The sequence below is a fragment of the Mus musculus genome, chromosome 7 (genome assembly GCF_000001635.26).
Source record: "Mus musculus strain C57BL/6J chromosome 7, GRCm38.p6 C57BL/6J".
Classification (NCBI taxonomy): domain Eukaryota; kingdom Metazoa; phylum Chordata; class Mammalia; order Rodentia; family Muridae; genus Mus; species Mus musculus.
In genome coordinates, this window is record NC_000073.6 from 40,910,002 (window position 1) to 40,930,744 (window position 20,743).

At 44.8% G+C, this 20,743-nt stretch overlaps 1 protein-coding gene across 7 annotated transcripts in view; it reads left to right on the forward strand.

Annotated features, from left to right (window-relative positions):
- Vstm2b (V-set and transmembrane domain containing 2B) overlaps positions 1–20,043 on the forward strand; it is a 32,034-nt gene extending 11,991 nt beyond the window's left edge. For 4 of the 7 annotated variants that reach the window (XM_030242843.1, XM_006541033.3, XM_030242844.1 and 1 more), the window contains one exon: positions 19,372–19,971. In XM_030242843.1, coding sequence (XP_030098703.1) covers positions 19,372–19,460 — 89 coding nt within the window. In that variant the 3' untranslated portion in view covers positions 19,461–19,971. Of the gene's footprint in view, positions 1–19,371 lie in introns of all 7 variants that reach the window. The other 3 variants (XM_006541031.4, XM_030242842.1, NM_021387.3) reach the window with 2 other exon arrangements.
- The last annotated feature ends 700 nt before the right edge of the window (positions 20,044–20,743 follow it).

The window sequence follows — 20,743 nt, forward strand, 5'->3', positions numbered from 1 at the left end:
GAGAGAGCTGGTGGGAAGTAGGGCTGGGCTATCTAAAAATCCAAGGCTTGCTCTCACTGGGCCACCACCTCCAGCCATGCCTCCACTCCATGGGTTCCATTCCTCAAGCTCTGGATAGTGTCACCAGTTGATAAGCATGTTAAGGACATTTCACATCAAACCATAATGGAAGCAGAAGTGGACATTTCAGAAGCTCCTCCCTGCTCTGTGCTCAAGGGTCCTTCTCCACCTATCCCAGAAGTAGTCAGTCATACAGCCAGAGGACTGTCACAATGTTCTGACTATTCGGGAGTCTTTGAAGGCTGATCGGTAACAGGACATGTCTTAGTAGAATCAAACTGCCCACCCCATGCTGTTAATGAAGGAGGGCAGGGGAAAGACTTCGAGCATGCATGCTGCCAATGCTACCCATCTTGTCCTTGTGGGTGACTCAAAGCACACACCCAATAAATGCTAGGAGAGCTCGGGAGGGAGTGGCAGCCACCACCACATGCACTTTATTGGTTCCCCTGACATTTTAATCATTCCCACTATTTAGCTAGCTCTTCTGCGGACAACACAGGTTTGAATGACAACAAATTCTATTTTGGGGCCTTGGAGCCTTGCCAAGCACCCAGAGTCACTGTATACAATTTGCCTTTGATAAGCAACAGTTTCCTCCTGGTATGTATACCTTTGTGGGCTGGAATCATGACTTCATCGTTGCCATGAGCAGGTTTCTTTTCTGTTATCCTCTATATAGAACCAGACCCTTCCTAGGCTGGATGGCAGCTGAATGCATCAGGGGAAGTTATCTGTTAATTTTCACAACTAGATGACCAAAACACCTGACAGAAAAAAGCAAGGATTGATTTTTGGCTCCTTTTCAGAGGCTCTGTTTCATGTGGTGGTTTGAATGAGAATAGCCCCATAGGCTCAATAATTACTTGATCCCCAGTTGGTTGTGCTTTTTAGGTAGGTCTGGGGGGTGTGGCCTTGCTGGAGGAAGTGTGTCACTGCGAGTGGGTGCTTGCCACGGAGTGGTTCCAAAGCCATGGTCCAGTCTTAGTTTACTGTCTGACTCCTGCTCCTGGATTGGGATATGGACTCTCAGCTTCTGATCTCAGCATCTGCATGCTGCTGCCTTGCTGCCTCCAGTTTGCCATCATGGACCATAACCCTCCAGAACCATAAGCCCCAATAAACTCTTCTCTAAGTTGCTTCGGTTATGGTGTTTGAGCATGGCCATAGAAAAATAACCAATGCAGTTCTTTATGGTCGGTGGGAAAGGAGAGCAAAGGGGGATTCTTGTGCTCAGCTATCAGTCTTTGTGCATCTTATGGAGATCTTAAGAACATCCACAATTCTGATGATCTTCTTCCCCTAATTAATCCGGTTTCAATGGTGCTCTCACAGACCACGCAGAAGTTAGAATCACCAGTCTCCAAGAAACTTCCAAATGCACTCCAAGTCAGCAGTGAAGATCAGCTAACAGGGGATGTTTACAGAGCACAAAGTCCAGCACATAGGAAACACTAGGAGATGCTGGCTTTTGTCATCTTAAGTTTGTATGACAATGGCAGTAAGTGTCTAGAACACCAACAATCTTGAAAGGAACCCCAATGTGAGACTTACCTAATGAATTTCCTTCCCCTCCTATACACCAGGTAAACTTTATGAAGCTAATGCCATATCAAAGAAAAACCATTAGGAAGACCCTTGGCAGCTAAGAATGTTGGGAGCAAGGCTTGATCTTCAGGGGCACAGTTAAAGGTAGAGGCCCTCAGAGATGCAGAGATGAGGGTTCTCGGTCCTAGAAAGGGCTGAGGGAGTGCAGTGAGCTGACTGCTGCAAGTTACCCGCTCTTTGTCATCTGCAGTGTAGGGATAGTGGCTCCTGCTCTGCTGCCCTCTGAAGACACTCAAGGGGGAGTAACTGAAAATGATGCCTGGAAGGGCTCTGTAAGCCAGGCCAGAGGGAAGTTCAACTACTTTTCTACACAAGAATTCTCCTTTCAAATACACCAGTAATGCCTGTTGTGTTTGAAGTTACCACTAGACTTTCTTTGGAAATTCAAAGATGATTTGGACAGGATACCTGACCAAGCACTGAGAAGTTTAAGATAACCACAAAAGTATAAAGGAGAGGGAGAACACTCGAGTTAGAGGACAGTCTGTACCCCCCAGAAACTCATTGTAGAGACACTAGAGCCCAGAGAGAGGAGAGGGAAAGGACAAGGGAAGGAGAGCATCAGACCCTCAGAGAGAGGAGAGGGAAAGGACAAGGGGAAGGAGAGCATCAGACCCTGATCCTGCTAGTCCTCATCTTCACGCCATCCCATCCCACTCCAGCATCCTCTAAGTCTTCCCTGCCTCTTTTGCAGCCTAGATGTTTCTTTAGCCATTTAAAACTCGCTCCAAGCTTGTCCAAAAAGACCAAACCATTAGGATACGAGTCAGCAGCTACTAAGCTTAGTAGCTCATAGTAAGACCATAGTAAGCTATTGAGAGTCTTGAGTAAATGTGGAGTGTATATAGCCTGGATATGAACAGAAAGGGCATGCACCCCTTCTTATTCCCGTATATCATGGTTCTTTGATATCATGGAACCCGGACCTCCAAGAAAATGAGGTCTCTTAATGGGCAAAACAGTGGCTTAGAAGGCAAATAGTATAGGATAGGATAGGATAGGATAGGATAGGATAGGATAGGATAGGCTGAGCCTCATCATCATCACTGTGTGGCCTGGCCAGCTCCATTCCCCTTTGCCCTCCAACTTCACACCTGTAAGATGAGGGGAGTGCAGAATAGTAGGATTTTGTTTCTTGTTTAGGGGATGTGATAGTCTGAGCCCGGGTCTTACTATGAGCATAGCCAGACCTTGAACTAATTATCCTTACTATGAGCATAGGCAGGCTTTGAATTCATTATCCTTCTGCCTCGTCCTCCTTGGTGCTGAGGAAATAGATGTGAGCCACCGTGTTTGGCTTTGACTGGTAATTTTTGGATTGAAGAATATTTACAAGACATAGTGTTGGTTTGTGCCTCGAATCCCAGCACTGGGGAGGCAAAGGGATATGGGATTAAAGGCCAGAGGATGCTACACAGTGAAACTCAGGCAAGGGCAGGAAAGTGAGAGAAGAAGGGATCAGTTCTGAGAGATTAAGGGATCCTTGTAAGGAACACAAGGAGTGCCTCGGGGACCTTATAGGAAGATTGAGAAGGAACAAGAAGACACACCCAGAACACTCTAGTAACACGTCCTTCTCTAATCAAAACAACTCTGCTTTTCTCTGCTTTCTATGTCAGAGCTGACATATTTGAAAATTACTGAACTTGACATTTATGACATCAGTTACAAATGGAGATCTTAGAGGTGTACTGTGATCACATTCCACTCTGGAAGCACTGAACCTGTGACAACTGTCTTGACATTTGCTTGTGGTCAGTTGGATGTAGAAGAAGTACTTGGAATGGGGCTAGGAGATCTACACAAGGCCACTGTGAGCTATGATGAGATTGTGTGGGTAGAGGACTGAGGGCTCCATCAGACATCTGGTCATTGCTGGATACAGGGTGCCACTGCTGGTGAAGAGGAGCTATTTTATGGCTTGGAATTACAGATTAGCCGTGAATGGTGTATGCTGGCAGTGTTGTATAGATTAAAACTGGTCTCATGCCATGATATGTTCTGGTAATTACTGCAAATAAGACAAGAAGCATAACACTTCCAAATGCTAGGGATAAAGGAGACACCAAACCCATAGACTGACTCTCTGAGATTTCTTCTTATCAAGGAAAAAACAAACTGTTTTTAAGTTGACAGGATAAAGAAAGAGAGTAGTGACTTCCAGGAAGAAGGATACAATGTGCAGATGTCCTTTTGCCAGGAAATTCAAAGGCCTTAAAAAGGGTTATTTGGCTCTGCAAGAAAAGTGAGAAGTCAGAGTTCACTGGTTAAATAAGATCAACCTGTACGATTTCAGAGTTGGTTTGTTTTTGTTTTTGTTTCCTCTGAAGGGCATGGGGTCAGAGAAAACAGAGTGGAAGAAGGCAGGATCCTTTGGAGATGGTGGATCCAGCCAGTGCGGAGACAGATAGGCTATGCAGCTCAGAGAAAACAGTGCCAAGAGAAGACAGTGTGTAGGATAGTCAGAGCAATAGGTAGATGGATGTCTGCAGAGAGGTGGAGTAGATGGAAAAGCAGGCAGATGGCAGGTAAGCCAAGGGGAAGGGTATATAACTGGGTGGACATGAGATAATATGGTCATGAGTGGATGAAATGATGGATAGGACGATGCAATGGGTGGGAAGGGATGATTATGTGGGTAGGTGAGAAGACTGTGTGTGTGTGTGTTTGTGTGTGTGTGTGTGTGTGTGTGTGTGTGTGTACAGATGGGTGGGTGGATGGATTGATACATGGATGGAAAAATGAATGGATGAGTGGTTAAGTGTATCAGGACTAGACAGAAAAATTAGTAAGCAGTAAAACATGGAAGAGATTTATGGATGAGTAGAGAGAGGATTTATATTGTTACTCACCACGACAAAATACCAAACACATGCAATTTAAATAAAGGAATCTTCATTTTGGGCTCATGGTTTTACAAGATACTGTGGATCCAAAGCGAGACGGAGCACTGTGGTGGGAGCAAATGTTAGAGCACAGCTGCTCACCTCGTGTCAGCCAGGAAGCAAGGAGGAAATAAAGAACTAGGCCTGCATAATATATAGTCCCCCAAACAATCCTCCAGTACCTTAACTCCAACCAGGCCTCACCTCCAAAGATGTTCATACACTCTCAATAATACCATCAACTTAGGAATCCATCAATGGAGTCATCAGTGATTAGATCAGATCCCTCATGATCCAGTTACCTCTCCATGAATAGATTCACCAGTTGAAGACCAAGCCTTTCTGATCCTTGGGGGAAGAAGTATTTCAGATCCAGAAAGAGGATGTGGTTGTCTCCACAAGGATGGATGAGTGGGTTGAAAATGGATGGAAAAAGTAGCTGCTGGGTAGATGGGAAGAGGGATGTGGGAATGGGTGTGTGGCTGGTTGAAAGGGGCTAGACAAAAGGATAAAAGATGGATGGGAAGATGGGTGAGTGGGGACCAGGTGAACCTTGCTCGATACCTGGTTTGGGGCATGCCATCATGCCTAGGTGTAGAATTTCTGGCACACATACCAGGAAAGATGCCATAGAAAGAAATATCCCAGGCAGTGATGTGATCAGAATGTTATTCCACTCTATGTTCTGTGCCCACCTCTGAACCACTGGATACAGAAGGTAGAGCTGAGGCACAGCCAGCCCACAGGTCACCACCAGCTTTCTGGTACAGGTGTCGTGTACCCTCCAGTGACTGGATACTAAGTTATCTGGGGAACACAGTGTGGCCCTATACTTCTTGATGATCATCAAACGATACTGTAGGTTTGTCTCCGCAGACCTATGTCTAGTCTCTAGGTGAATGGATGAACTGTATTTGCTTTAAAGCTTAATGTAACAAGAAAATACACAAGGGCATAGTTCATGATGTGTTCTGTTCTAGAGTCATATTTTAATGCTTGACACATTCTGGGCCGTTCCTTGGCACTGGTTTTATTTAATGAACACATGTTATACAATTTTTCAAGCACTATCCCTCTGCAATTAAAATGCATTAACCATTTTGACCAAATTACATTCTAAAGGTAAAGTCCTCTGTGAGAAACAGCATTCAGGTGTCCCTGAAGCAGAAGCGAGATGGGAGTTGTAAATAGGAAGACAGGCCTGGTAAGGCTGATTGTTCTGGTCACATGGCTCTCTCTACCCTGAGATTGCATGTGAGGTGATTGTCAGGCCTGGCTCTATGGTGAAGTGTAGGGAGGCTGGGACAAGGACCTCTGCTGTTTGCTTAGCAGCCTGAAATGAGCAAGCATTGAGAGACTACTCATTTTGTGCCTGACCCTTGGATCGTCTGACTAAAGGACCCTGAAACAGGAGAAAAGAACACCAGACAGCTTGAATGGAAATGGGCTTCAGGGAGGGTTAGACATTCTTCTCCATCACCTCAGCTCTATTCTGTAGTCAGGGTAATTAGCACATAAGCACGCCAGAATCCACATGTGCACATTTCACATTGGGAAGTAGATTCAGGTCACCTAGAGCAAGTGTTTCCAAATCGTGTTCCCTGAAGCCCTATGGACTGCTGTGCACTGCCAGCTTCCGTTAGTTTATTTTTAATAAGTATATTTAGGTTTGCATGTTTATTTATTGTAGTGCTGGGGATCAAGAGCCTACATTTGGGGTAAGCATTGTGCCACTGAACTACACTGCTAGCCTCTCACTGGTGGATTCTAGGCAGGTGCTCTACCACTGCGATGCATCAGTCTCTTGCCAATCTTCTGCTGGTTGTATTTTGGCTTCATTTAGTAATTAGTTTGAGAATAAAAATTCTACCACTTAAATATACTTAAATACAACTGATATGGCACAAATCACTTTTAAAAATGTGTGTACAAATTATAATTATATATAATTTATATATATTATGAAATAGACAAAGCCTACAAATATATTGCACACATCAATGCACTACATTCTATTGAAGGGACATGGAAGAGCTTATAAAAATACATGTTGCATGATAGGACACATTAAGAAAGAAACAAGTGGAAGAAAAGGTTGAAATGAGTCTGAGAAAATGTGCATGAGAGATGGATCTGAGTCCTATTCAGATCCATATTCAGGTCAGGTTATTGAGCCTGGCTCCCTGAGGATCTAGGACTGGTTCTTAGCCCCAGGTGGAGGCTGTGTATGGAGCATCCAGCCACTCTGCACAGTGGGCATCTGGGGAGAATGAGAGTGTTTAACCATCAGCCTTTCAAACACTGCATCTCACACTGCAGGCAGTGTGCAAAGAGACAGGGAGACATGAAGCTGAGTCATAGCCTCCCCTCTCTCTGGCTCACCCTTTGGCAGAAGACATGGGTGTCAGAAAGTAAACACACCCACAGCAGCCCACATGCAGCCTAGAGGAAACGGAATCTGTTCTAGAGGCCCTGGGACAAGGCGAGTCTCTAACCTGATATTAGAAAGGAACTCTTGGGAGGGAGGAGACAGGTTAGTGGGGGGCACGGAGGATGGAACTAGAATGAGGCTGTGCCCAGATGAGACTTGATGCTGTGAAAAGCTGTGCAAGGGGGCAGTAGAGTGACAATGTCCAACAGAGGCAGAGATATTTGGGAATCTTCTTGTGGGCTCAGCAGGGGAAGGCTGGTATACTCCAAAGACCTGGAGTATAAAGGGTGATCTGACAATTAATGAGTCCACCTAGCTAGCATCCTTATGGAGATGCTTTGATCCACTCAAAGGAAGGAAGGGGCAGGTGAAAAACGGTCTGGAGACGGTTCAGAAGAAGTTCTAGCCGGCTAGAGAGCCTAGAATTCACAGATACCAGGAAGCCACTTGCCATAACCCTCTACTGGCATGCTCTGTAATGTTAGGTAAGTCACTAACTGACTCTAGAACTTACCCATAAAAGGAAAAAAAAAGGAGGGTTCCTCTTACTAAGGTCACTGTGAGCGGGTCAAAGGAGAGAATTCTCTCAAAGGGTAGGGTAAATTTCTAAGCACTAAGAATGATTTGGGTGCCTATTAGCATTGTATGGCCCCAAAGATTATCAAACCAAAACAGATAGGGTGTAGGATCTCCCCAGATGAGGACTGGCCCCTACACAGAAAGGCAGCCCCCACACACTCAGCTGCTGAGCTGCTGAGCCACTGCCCATAGCCACCTGGCTATGAAGAACGTGACCATTTTGAAATAAATAGTCTGGCAAAGACCCACCAACTGAGTTGGTCATTCAAGAAAGTGTTATACGAAAGTGTGAAAATGTCACAATGCAGCCAGAATGATTGGCTCAGTGATAGACTCCACCAGTGAAAGAGGGGCTGGGGTGGGGTTTAATGGATACAGCACCTACCTAGAAGCCCCAGTGAGGGGCTGGGGAGTGTGGTTCAGTGCTAGTGCTCCTGCCTTGAATCACTAGCCAGGGGCTGGAAGTTTAGTTTAATGGTAGAGCACTCGCCTAGAATGCACTAGTGAGGGGCTATGTGTGGCTCAGTGGTAGAGCAGCTGCCTAGAATCCCCAGTAAGGGGCTAAGGTGTGACTCAGTGGTAGAGCCCCTGCCTAGAATCCCCCAGTGAGGGACTAAGAGGTGGCTCAGTGGTGAAGCACTTGCCTAGGATACATCAGAGAGGGGCTGGGATATGGTTCAATGCTACAAGGTACATTAAGATACCTGCCTGGAATCCCCTAGTGAGGGTCTATAGTGTGGCTTAGTGGTAGAGTACTAGGCTCCAACCCCAGCAATGCAGAAAATGTTAAATGGAACGCAGTATTCTGTACAATTAACATGAAACAACAAGAAAACAATGAAAATATGTTAGAATTCAGAAGAAAACTCCTCCCAGTTCTTGCTTTGGAAGTTGGGCTGGGTTCCAACTGTGACTAGTGGGGAAAAAATGACTTTCTCTTCTTTGGTCTAGGAGAGGCATAGGTGGTGGCTGTAGTCTACTGTGTGGAGAGAAGGTACACAGCCCGGGTGGTCTTTATCTGTATCAGACAGAGACAGGGGACTTTTCATTAAACTTGGGTCTCCAGCAGACAGCTAGTGTACCTTGATGTAAGTATAGCCCATGAAGTATTTGGAGTAGCCTGGCACTGGACACTGCCCACTGTTTATCTGAAACCTCAGTTAACTGTGTGATCTATAATTTATCTGGAAATATTGAACTTCAGGCAAGTTAATTCTTTTCACCAGATCTCGTTTTTCCAGTCTAAAATTTGTGTGTCTGTCTGTCTGTCTGTTGGACTGTGTGTCAAGTACACTTAGGGTGGGGCGTTGTACACATCTATAATCCTAATACTCAGAAGGCTGATGTAGAAGGATTAAGTAGAGATGTTAGTGCCTGGCTTACTGTGCCTTAGTGATTGAGGCTGACTCCCTGGCAGAGGCAACATGCAGTCAAGACATAAAGGATGGATCAGTCCAAGAGAAGCAGAGGCACTGGTTAATTCTACAGGTTCATTTTGAGGGCTGGCAAAGACAATGGACCAGCATACATGGCTGGATGTGTGGTACTATCGGGATGGTCAAGAGAGGTTCTCATGGTGACACTGAGGTGGCGGTCCTTTCCTCTGTAGTGGGGATCTGTCCAGGGCTCTGCACCATAGGATGCCTTCTCCAAGTATATGCATGAAGCAATTTGGGCATTGGTGGCAATGAAGTGAGGAAAATGTTTTAGAAACCCAAGGCCACCATTAAGCTGCAGCAGAGAAATGACTCAACCCCATGGTTTTACTGTGTGTGTTTTACTCACCTATGATAAGTTTGGGTAATGTATAAAAAGGTTCATGAATTGAAAGATTAGTCCCCAGATGGTGGCATTGTTGAGAGATGACTGTGCCATAGTCCAACTCTTCCAACTCTACCAGTCCAACTGCACCACCACCTCCATGGCTGGAGTCAGCCATTGCTGGATTCATAGCTGAAATGATTTGTTAGGAAGAGGAAGATCATGGCACCAAGAGGGAGTCAGCCACTGAGGGTGTGGCATTAAGGATATATTTCACCCAGCACCCTTGTTCTCTGCTCTTTGTTTCTGGCTTCCATGCGGTGAGAGGCATGCCCCCATTGTGCCCTTCTGCCGTCATGTTCTGCCTCCTCACAGCCTCAAAGCAGTAAGCCAGTGGACCATGGACTGACACCTCTGAAAGCACCAGCCAAAGAAATCCTTCCTCCTGTGAGCTGATTTAGTGAGGTATTTTGTCACAGTAATAAAAAGTGACTCAAATTCTCTAGAAGCAGGTAGCCTCCTTCCACTGAGTAGGGTGGGGGACTAGAGGAGTTGACTGAAGCAGGAAGCCTCATGGGCCTGGGTAGGATGAGTAGGCAGAAAGCCACCAGCAAAGGGCACAGGCCCACATCTCAACTACAGTCTATGTCCCCAGATCCCATGGCAGGATTTTTCCTAAGAGATATCTACTTCCTTTAAAACACAACAGTATTAGTTAGTTGCTTCTAGTTTTTGCCCCATTTACCAGCACATATTAATTTTATAACAGAAATGAATTCTACCCAAACAAACTCCCTCAGCGCTCAATTATTCCTCACAGGCTCCCTTTGGATAAATATCCATGAAGAGGCTTTAATTAAAATGTCAAAAGGGGAGGCAGCTTTGCATGGTGCCATCTTCCCACTCAGCAGCAAGCTGGACTCACGCAGAGTCCATCAGGGGAACTGAGAACTGGGCTTGCCAGGAGGGTCAGCCCCATGTCAGAGAAGGGGCCTGCACCTGCCCACTGCACAGCTGGGCACAGACCTAGTAGGATCCAAGCCAGACTCCTTCTGGGTTCTGAGCCAGAGCTGGCTCAGACTCTGTGAACTTGGACATTAACAAATGGCAGGGTGTGAGGATGTATGTGACTGAGAAATGGTATACAGGAACCCATGCTCAGAGGCAAGGGTGGTGGCTTGCAGCTCATCTGGGCCCAGGCTGATGGTCATGAGGTCAAAGACTTGAATATTCCTGCTGAGAAGGTCGTCCAGCCTCAATGGAAAAGTGGGATCAGGGGTGCAGGTGCCCGGGCATTTCCAAAATTTGTATGCTAATAATATGCGTCTCCTAATTTTCATGTCAGATTAGAATTTACTTTCTGTTGAAGACTCTAAGGACTTTGGTTTCTACCCCTCTACAAACCAGGTTCCACCCTCATGTGGCCATGGGCTTCACTTTGTCAATAGGCTCTGAAGAAAATAGGCCAGAGAGGCAGGAATTGGGGGTGTAAGAGATTGTGATGAAGAATGAAGGCCAATCCCCTGAAGTGACAGGTTGCCTTAGTAGCAGTCTAGGCTTCTGGATGATATGTAGAGAGGGGATGAAACGTGACATTGACCTTGGCCAGGATGCTGCCATACTTTCTTGGCTCTCCTTTAGAGGAGGAGGTGTTGGTCTGCTGCTCTCACAGAGAGCACAAGTGCAGCTGGTATGGCAGGGTCTTCAGAGCAGGTCTTAGAAAAGGAGGGCTCGCTTTAGCCTTGAATGGAGGTTCAAGTTCAAGGGCTAGGCTTTTGTTTCATCCACAGAGGCTACAAAAGAAGAAAGCAATACAATTGAATGTGAGCGAGTAAGGACCCTCATCTAGCATACTTGGCGTGGGTCCCTAAGTTTTCTAGCCAAGAAATCTTTGTTCAAAAGACAGGTTAGAACCTCCCAAAGTGCATAGCAGCTTTTAGTGGCCTAGTATGCTCAGTAGAAGGGGGCAGGGCGCAGCTGCAAATATACCCTCCAGGGTTCCGCCTGAAATCACAGCCAGGTTCAAGGCTAGAATGACTGCATATGAAAGATGGAGTGGTACCAACCTTTGGACCAGCTCTCCCGCTGCCTGCACTGTATGTGTGCACATTCTGCAGAGCTCTGCAGAGGGAGGCACAAATAGTCAAAGCCTGCAGTTCCAGCCTGCAAAATGAGCTTCAGCCCACTCAGGCCACCCGAGCCAGAATCAGCTTGCTGACCTAAAAATATCATAACTCTACTTATACTTCTCAGGCCTGGAAAAAAAAAAAGAAAGAAAGAAAAAGTGCAGTTTTCGAACAACTCTGAAAAGCCCCTAGCCAAGTGCTGTATGTGTGCGAGCTGCTGAGCAGGTCAGCCTTCCCCAGCCCTGCCACAGCTCTCAGCCTGCTGAATCATTAGATAGGCTGGTTGGGTGGAGAGGTTCCTCAGCCCTCCAGATGCCCCAGACCAGATGCCCCAGGCTCACATGTGGGTACCAATGCCAACCTCACAAGGTTCCCTGTTAGTTGGACTTGTGTCACTGTGGCAAAATAGCCAACATGAACAACTTAAAAAAACAAAAAACAAAAAACCTTTTATTTTGTTCCATTTCCAAGGCTTCTGTCCCTGGCTCTATTGCTTGGGGCCTACAATGAGGCACAGCATTATGGTGGGGGCCTATGATAGGGTGAAACTATTCATCTCATCATGGGCAGGGAGAGCACAAGACACACTACAAGTGACCTGACTCCCTCCAACTAGGTCCTGCCTAAAATGTTTCCAAGACCTCATAAAATGTCACTGGTACCTGGGAACAAAGCTTTCATTCCGTGATGGGGAGACCTCAGATCACAACTGTAGACCACCAGGGGAGCTTCATTCACAGGATTGGATTCTACACAGAGAGCAAAGCAAGAATCAAGAGGAAGCTCCGACACAGCCTCCTCCTTTCCTTTATCAAGATATTAAATGGCTTCAACTATTCTGTACACTTTTCTGACAGGGCTTTAGAAATCTTCTGTTGCTGGATAAATAGAAATGAGGAATTTTCCAGACAAAGGATGCTTAGATTGAGATGTGTGCATGTGTGCATGTGTGCATGTGTGTGTGTGAGAGAGTGAGAGAGAGAGAGAGAGAGAGAGAGTATATACATGCGAGCACATCCACCCATATTCATTGTATTCTTTCTGGTTTTCTTCATTATTATATTTATTATCTGCACTTCCCATTCGTCCTCTGTTTCCCTACTTCCTTTTCCTCTCTACCTTCCTCCTTCATTTTCCTCCTCTTACACAAACGTGGTGTCAGGTCTCAGTATGTAATCCAGGCTGACGAAACGTTTAATCCTTCTGCCTAAGTGTTGAGATTATGTGCCACTCCACTTGATTCAGAGTCTCTTTTAAATGATTCCAGAGTATCTATTTTCCTTCTCACTTCCTAAATGATAAACATTAATTTTTTTTACCTTCATCTTGAGCTAAAGACAGTTCAGTTTCATTAAGAACAATCAAGCCAGGTGTGGTGGTGCACGCCTTTAATCCCAGCACTTGGGAGGCAGAGGCAGGTGGATTTCTGAGTTCGAGGCCAGCCTGGTTTACAGAGTGAGTTCCAGGATAGCCAGGACTACACAGAGAAACCCTGTCTTGAAAAAAAACAACAACAACAACGAAAAATCAAGGCAGCAGTGCTTGGTTTGAGGTGAAGATGAATCAGCCAGACTGCTTCCCAGGGCTTTCCTCACCTTCCAGGCTGCCCAAGTTTCCAGCTTTATTATGACTCATATACTTATGTGTACTCCAGCACTATTCCTTGTTCTCCTCTGAAAGGGAAGAAATAGATGAGAGGCTGTTAGCATCCAATCAGTTCAGCTTACCACCTATCTATTCAGTCTCTATTCAGTCGCCTACGAGTGTCAGAAAGGAGATTAGTGAGCCCATCCCAGCTGAGCCAAACACATCTATCCAGCATTGTGTACTTGTGCTCTACAAGGTCAAGCAGAGTTGCACTTACCAGTTCAGAAAGCAGTGAACAGTTTTGGCTGCATCTGGAAGTCTAGGAGGTAGAGACTCAGGCCCCACATACAGAGTAGACCTGTAGCCCAGTGCTAAACATCACAACAGGAATTCTCCATTGAAGAACATGACCTCTTTCTGTGACCAGTGTCACCAGAGCTTCTATTTCTGTGCACTGCCCTGACCCCAGATGAGAAGTTCAAGGAAAGAACTCCATCCAGATATGCTAGACTTCAGACCATAATTTTCCAGACAGTTTCCATTCTGCCCTCCCACAGTCTGTCCACTCAACCTCTGGTCATCACTGACAGAGAAAATTACACTGCATTGATTGCTCCAAGGACTGTCATCCTCCTTTGTACCTTCTCATGTCACACACTGCTAGGAAGACAGATGTGGTGATGAGTGAGTTGATGGATGGCTAGGGGTCTGGATGGAATCCAGGGGCTCTCTGGCACATGGATTAGAATAGAACTATAAGGGACAGGGGTACTTCTTGGGTGTATAGAGCTTGGGATCCCAGGCATCCTGCAAACTTTCCAATATCTAGATATTGACCTTTACATTCTTGCAAACCCTAGGGGTGACAGAAACAAACATGAGTGGTGCCTAAAAGCTGGTGCAGTTGTATACAGAATTTCAAACCATCAATGTCTACAGTGGCCAAAGAAGTAGCCAATGGGAATGCGAGCCAGGCAGGGGATGGCTGGCTGGGTGGAACTGTGGGCACAGGAGAGGAAAAGAGATTTAAACTTTCCGCCAAGTGCTCCTTAACTGTCACAGTCACTATTACAATTTTGCTTGCTCAAGATTAAAAATTTGCAGATAAAAAAAAACATAGCTCAGTGGTCCATAATATTTACAAAGGCCTGAGTTCAATCTACATTAGGCAAAAAGCAGCTTTCTACTCTGTGCTGAGCCAGAAGTGGAAGCACCAGAGACTGGAGGATCACATGGTAGTTGTCTAAGATGTAGCCTATGAAAAGTAGAAATCAATGTCTGTGGGGCATCCAATTTGGATATCTGCTTGGAGGCTGCAATTGGGTTCCAAAGCCTATTCCTGCTGCTAACTGCTTGTGTAATCCTAGACACCCCTCTTCATCTCTCTGGGTCTTGTAGCATATGCCAGAAAATTAGTATGTATGGGGCTGGCGTCACTAAACTGGGATCTAGATTAAGCAACACCATAGAAATAGGCTACAGAAATGGTCACTAAAAGGCTTCCCAGTCTCCAGCATGCACATCCTATGATAGTGTCCTCCCTTCCCCCACAAGTCCTGTTGTAGTTAGTGGGGTATCATGGGATGTGAACTTTCAGAATGAGCTGTCTAAGCCTGAGTCACCCTGCTGAAGGATGAGGGTCATGGGATGTCCTAGATGAGGTCCCTCTAGACTAACCAATGGAATTGGCACCAACTGCTTAGATGAGCCCAGCAGAGACCAAGTGAGGAAATGCCCTGATAGGCCCAGACAAATCATGTAGCTGTGTAAATTCCTATGTTGTCACACCTACAACATGAGGCCTTGTCTACAAACAAGCAAACAAACAGCAGGATCTAGGCCTGTATCTCAAAGAGACAGCACTTATTTAAATGTACAGGGCCCTGGATTTGATCCCCACATAAATAAATAAACATAACATTTTAAGGCTAGCAAGATGGCTAAGCATGCTTGAAAGTCTGGTGGCCTGAGTTCAATTCCCAGAACCATGTAAAGGTAGAAGGAGAGAACCAACTCCAAGAACAAACTTATGACCACAATCTCATCTGAACAGAACTCAAAAACGAATTTTGTGAATTCGTCTCTTCACTCCATAGTGTGAGCCAATGGCAGTCTATATATGGGCAGCTGGAGTTATGGAGCTTCTAACTGGAATCTGTTCAGCTCCTTGCATGGGGCATGAGTTCTATGACACACAGTTACAGGAAGAGCAAGATGGACCAGTGAGTACGGGAAATGTTTTGGATCCAATTATATAATGCAGGATCCAATTATATAATGCCTAGGTATGCACCTGGTGGCCAGCTTACCACCCTCACATATCCATGTTTACTACCGCTCTAGCCACAACCATCAAGGTACAGAATCAGCCTAAGTGCTCCGGAGATGACTGGGTAAAGAAAATGGCATTATATGTACAGATTAGGATTTTATTCAGATGAAATTATGATATTTTCCAGAAAGTAGATAGAACTGGTAACCACTTTGTTAAGCAAAATAAGGCAGACTCAGAAAAACAAGTATTCTGTCTTTCTAGGCTTTAAGTTCCTCCCCTCATCATCCCCCTTTCTCTTTCTCTCTCTGTATCCCTTTGTTATGAAAATAGAAGGAACACTATTTAGAAAGGAGACCAGTAGTACTGGTGACTGAGTGGGGCTGTATTGAAGCAAAGTCTGATGAAGAACATGTATGGAGAAAGTTAGGATGAAATGATAATTTTGGATGGTAACTAAATGAACAAATGTCATCTCCTCCTCCTCCTCCTCTTCCTCCACTACCTCCTTCCTCCCTATGATCCAAGGCTCAGGGAACATCTAAGACCAGAGGACCAGGATGCATGCTATGAGATTGTGTCTTACATGTAGAACAAGGAATTATACCTATGAAATCTCAACAATATGGCTGCCTAAACAAGACCTGCACAATAGCAAGACCAGTTGACATACTAACAGAGATGGGGGGAACTCATAAAGTCTCACCCTTCAATGAAGGGATATAGGCAATGTATGAAGAGAAAGCATTCCTTTCCTGGGATGAGCCCCTTAATAGCTATCCAGTCCCATTAAATACATACACATATGAGCAACACAAAATCAACACACACACACACACACACACACACACACACACACACACACACACACACACCACATGCAGAAATGGATAGTAATAGTTAGGGAAGACATAAATTTTATATAGCTGGTTTGGCTATGGTGGAGGAGTTAGAGGGGAGAAGGGAAGGGTGAAAATGTTATAAATGTAATTCCCATATATTAATTTCTCAAAAAAAACCCCTAATATCAAGAACTGAAAAGAAAGGAAAAGATTGGTAGTACTTTTACATGTTTTTTCTCCGATGTTATTCTTTTTAATTAGATATTTTCTTCATTTACATTTCAAATGCTATCCCCTTTCCTAGTTTCCTCTCTGAAAATCCCCTATACCTCCCCCACCCCGCCCCCTGCTCCCCAACACACCCACTCCCACTTTCTGGTCCTGGCATTTCTCTGTACTGGGGCATATGATCTTCTCAATACCAAGAGCCTCTCCTCCCACTGATAGCCAACTAGGCCATCCTCTGCTACATGTCCAGCTAGAGATATGAGCTCTGGGGGTACTGTTTAGTTCATATTGTTGTTCCTCCTATAGAGCTGCAGACCCCTTCAGCTCCTTGGGTACTTTCTCTAGCTCCTTCATTGGGGACCCTGTGTTCCATCCAATAGATGACTGTGAGCATCCACTTCGGTATGCCACAAGCACCGGCATAGCCTTACAGGAGACAGCTATATCAGGATCCTGTCAGCAAAATCTTGTTTGCATATGCAATAGTGTCTAGGTTTGGTGATAGTTTATGATTTGTATCCCCAGGTGGGGAAGTCTCTGGATGGTCATTCCTTCAGTCTCAGCTCCAAACTTTGTAACTCCTTCCATGGGTATTTTGTACCCCATTCTAAGAAGGAGCAAAGTACCCACACTTTGGTCTTCCTTCTTGAGTTTCATGTGTTATGCAAATTGCTTGGGTATTCTAAGTTTCTGAACTAATATCCACTTATCAGTGAGTACATATCATATGTGTTCTTTTGTGATTGGGTTACCTCACTCAGGATGATATCCCCCAGATCCATCCATTTGCCTAAGAATTTCATAAATTCATTGTTTTTAATGGCTGAGTTGTACTCCATTGTGTAAATGTACCACATTTTCCGTATCCATTCCTCTGTTGAGGGACATCTGGGTTCTTTCCAACTTCTAGCTATTATAAATAAGGCTGCTATGAACATAGTGGAACATGTATCCTTATTACAAGTTGGAACATCTTCTGAGTATATGACCAGGAGTGGTATTGCTGGATCTTCCGGTAGTACTATGTCCAATTTTCTGAGGAACTGTCAAACTGATTTTCACAGTTGTTGTACTAGACTGCAATCCCACCAGCAATGGAGGAGTGTTCCTCTTTCACCACATCCTTGCCAGCATCTGCTGTCACATGAATTTTTGATCTTAGCCATTCTGATTGGTGTGAGGTGGAATCTCAGGGTTGTTTTGGTTTGCATTTCCCCGATGATTAAGGATGTTGAACATTTTTTCAGGTGCTTCTCAGCAATTCAGTATTCCTCAGTTAAGAATGCTTTGTTTAGCTCTGAACCCCAATTTTTAATAGGGTTATTTGCTTTTCTGGAGTCTAACTTCTTGTGATATATATATATATATATATACATATATATATATAGAATATTAGTCCCCTATCGGATTTAGGATTGGTAAAGATTTTTTCCCAATCTGTTGGTGGCCTTTTTGTCTTATTGGCAGTGTCCTTTGCTTTACAGAAGCTTTGCAATTTTATGAAGTCCCATTTGTGGATTCTTGATCTTACAACACAAGCCATTGGTGTTCTGCTTAGGAATTTCCCCCCTGTGCCCATATCTTTGAGGCTTTCCCCCACTTTCTCCTCTAAGTTTTAGTGTTTTTGGTTTTATATGGAGTTCCTTGATCCACTTAGGCTTGAGCTTTGTACAAGGAGATAAGAATGGATCAATTCACATTCTTCTACACAATAACCACCAGTTTAGCTATCACCATTTGTTGAAAATGCTGTCTTTTTTCCACTGGATGGATTTAGCTCCTTTGTCAAAGATCAAGTGACCATAGGTGTGTGGGTTCATTTCCAGGTCTTCAATTCTATTCCTTTAATCGCCCTGTCTGTCACTATACCAGTACCATGCAGTTTTTATTACAATTTTTCTGTGTACTTTTACATTACTAAGATTGACACTATTACTACACATTCAGACCCAGCCTTGCTGAGGAAGCCCCTCTTCTAACCTCATGGAGACAAGTGGGCCCAGCTGCTCTGGCAGCAGCCAAGAAGGCATCTTTGAAAAGCCTCTACACCATCTGTATATCTGGAGTTGTCCAGTGGAAGAGCCTCCCAAAACCCTCTAGGGTGCAGGGTTGCAGCCCAGATGGCTGAAAGACCAGGGGAAATGTATAGGAGAGCAGTCAGCAGTGATGTTTTCCAGCATCCCATCTGGCAGTGGTTTCTCACAGCACCAGGGGAGAAGAGCAGAAATTCCCAAGAGAAGCAGCACATTTTGCAGCTCTGGAGCCAGGGGCTCTTGGATGGGCTTTCCCTGGCTACAGAGTGAAGCCTTTGCAACATCTGGACACTTTGAGAAGCGGTGAGGAGCTGAGCAGTGGCCTAGAGGAGAAATGTTGAAGACAAGCATGGAGCGTTTGCACAGAGGAAGGTCTAGGTTTTGAAGAAAGGAGTGGACATGGTGCCATATTTATAGAATCTTGAGTATTAACTCATTCCAGGCTGTGAATCCTGAGTGCCATGCCTGAAGGAGTGGCTTGACAGGACGTTATGGAAGGAAGGCTCACACACAGAAACATCAAACCATTTAAGAAAAGGACTTGTGTGTGAATGCTGAGCCGGGCCATTTAGTCAAGGAGGTTGGGGAGGAGACATGGAGGCTGGAACTGTGTTTAGATGTGGCTTCTTCATGGAGGAAGTAGGGGAGGTGAGCCTTTGTGTCAAGGATATGTTGAACAATTATGCTGGGGACAAAAGAAGCAGGTTCTTTAGTAAAATAAGGCAGTGACTTGGACCTTTAAACTACAGTTGATTTAGCACTTCTGCCTCAGGGCAAAGGCACTTAAGTTTGACAACAATTGTTCCATCCTTTAACCTGAAACAGTCACCGGCAGCCTCTTGCTAGCTGGCTACTGTGTTTTCAGAAGCCCAGGAAAGCCTCCCTCTGTCCTGGACTGCCTCAGGGCTCCAGGTTCTCAGGATTCAAGCTGACTGTCTTTTTTTTTTCTTCACTTGCAGGTACCGGCCCAGGCTACAGTGCCGATCCTCTGCTGTCTCTGCTCTTGTTAGCACTACATAAGTTCCTGCACCCACTTCTGGGCCACTGACAGCCGTCAAACCTCAGCAGGCACCCTGGGAGGACACCTTGCCACATGGACACAGGGACTGAGGGAAGCATGAAGAAGTCCATGCAAAAATAAATAAATCATATTTTTGGGGAAGTAACACAGATCTAGAAGACTTAAAATAATGCATCAATTTTCCAAATAGGATGGGGTGCAGGCCGTGCGGTGTGCATGGGGCGCCAAGTTCTTCACGGCAATGTATTTTTCTTTCCTCCACATTCCCTCTGAATCTTCATTTTGCACGAACTCTTGAGCAAGTCCCTTGAGGATAGTATGTAAAAAATGTTGGGTCAAAGCCTTTCTGACAAAGTAAAATATTTTTAGGAGATTATTGTGTTTAGAAAATTTTTCTTTGAATTTACATTTTCTTTGGGGGATTTTTCTTTTTTTATTAAATTATTTCTTTGGAGACATTTTGATTAAAAAGAAACATCATAATTAAAATTCACTGTCAATAATATTTATTTTTAAATAAAAATTGGAAACAAGGATATACAGTTGTTTATAAACTGTATTGTATATTGCTGAACAATAGTTGTATTAAAAAGAAAACCTTTTAAATAGACTTTCTACAGCCATGTATGACTGACTGTCAAGCTTCAGTGCCTGCTGGAGCCAGACACTGTGGCCTTCTCTTCTCAGACAGCATCTGTTGGGCCCCTGGCATGGAAGAAAGGCATCTCGGGACACCTGGCTGGGCCACGGAGAGCAGATGAGAATACCTGCCCAGCCTGTCAAGGGAGAGTGGGCTTCCTAGAGGCAAGAATGAGTACGGTGAGAGACAGAGCCATGGTATGAGTCAAGAGGCAGACTTCGCCTCTTGCCTTCAGTAGATCTGCTGTGCACTTACCTACTGTGAGCTTATGGACCACCCTGTACTGGTCCTAGGTTTACTGATCCTCAAAAAGGGAGTCTGGAAAGATGGCTAATCTCTTGCACTCTCTTACCTTGCACCTACAGATGTCTTCTACCCTCTGAGATATGAGTTGGGGATAAGTTGTATGTCTCAGAGATACAATTAGGCCCCGGTAGCTAGTTATTTTTCATTTCATGACAACTCCATTAAATACCCAGGATTGTGGTTTGTTTAAAATATAGCCAGACTTTTATACATATTGTTTATTTTGGGAGTTTTGTTTCAGTTTTGGATTGGTTAAATAATGGTTAAATAATTGGCTAAATGCCATGTTTTTCTTTAATGAGGTTGTATGCAATAACCTAGGCTTACCTGAAATTTCTGCATAGCACAGGGCATTTCTGAATTT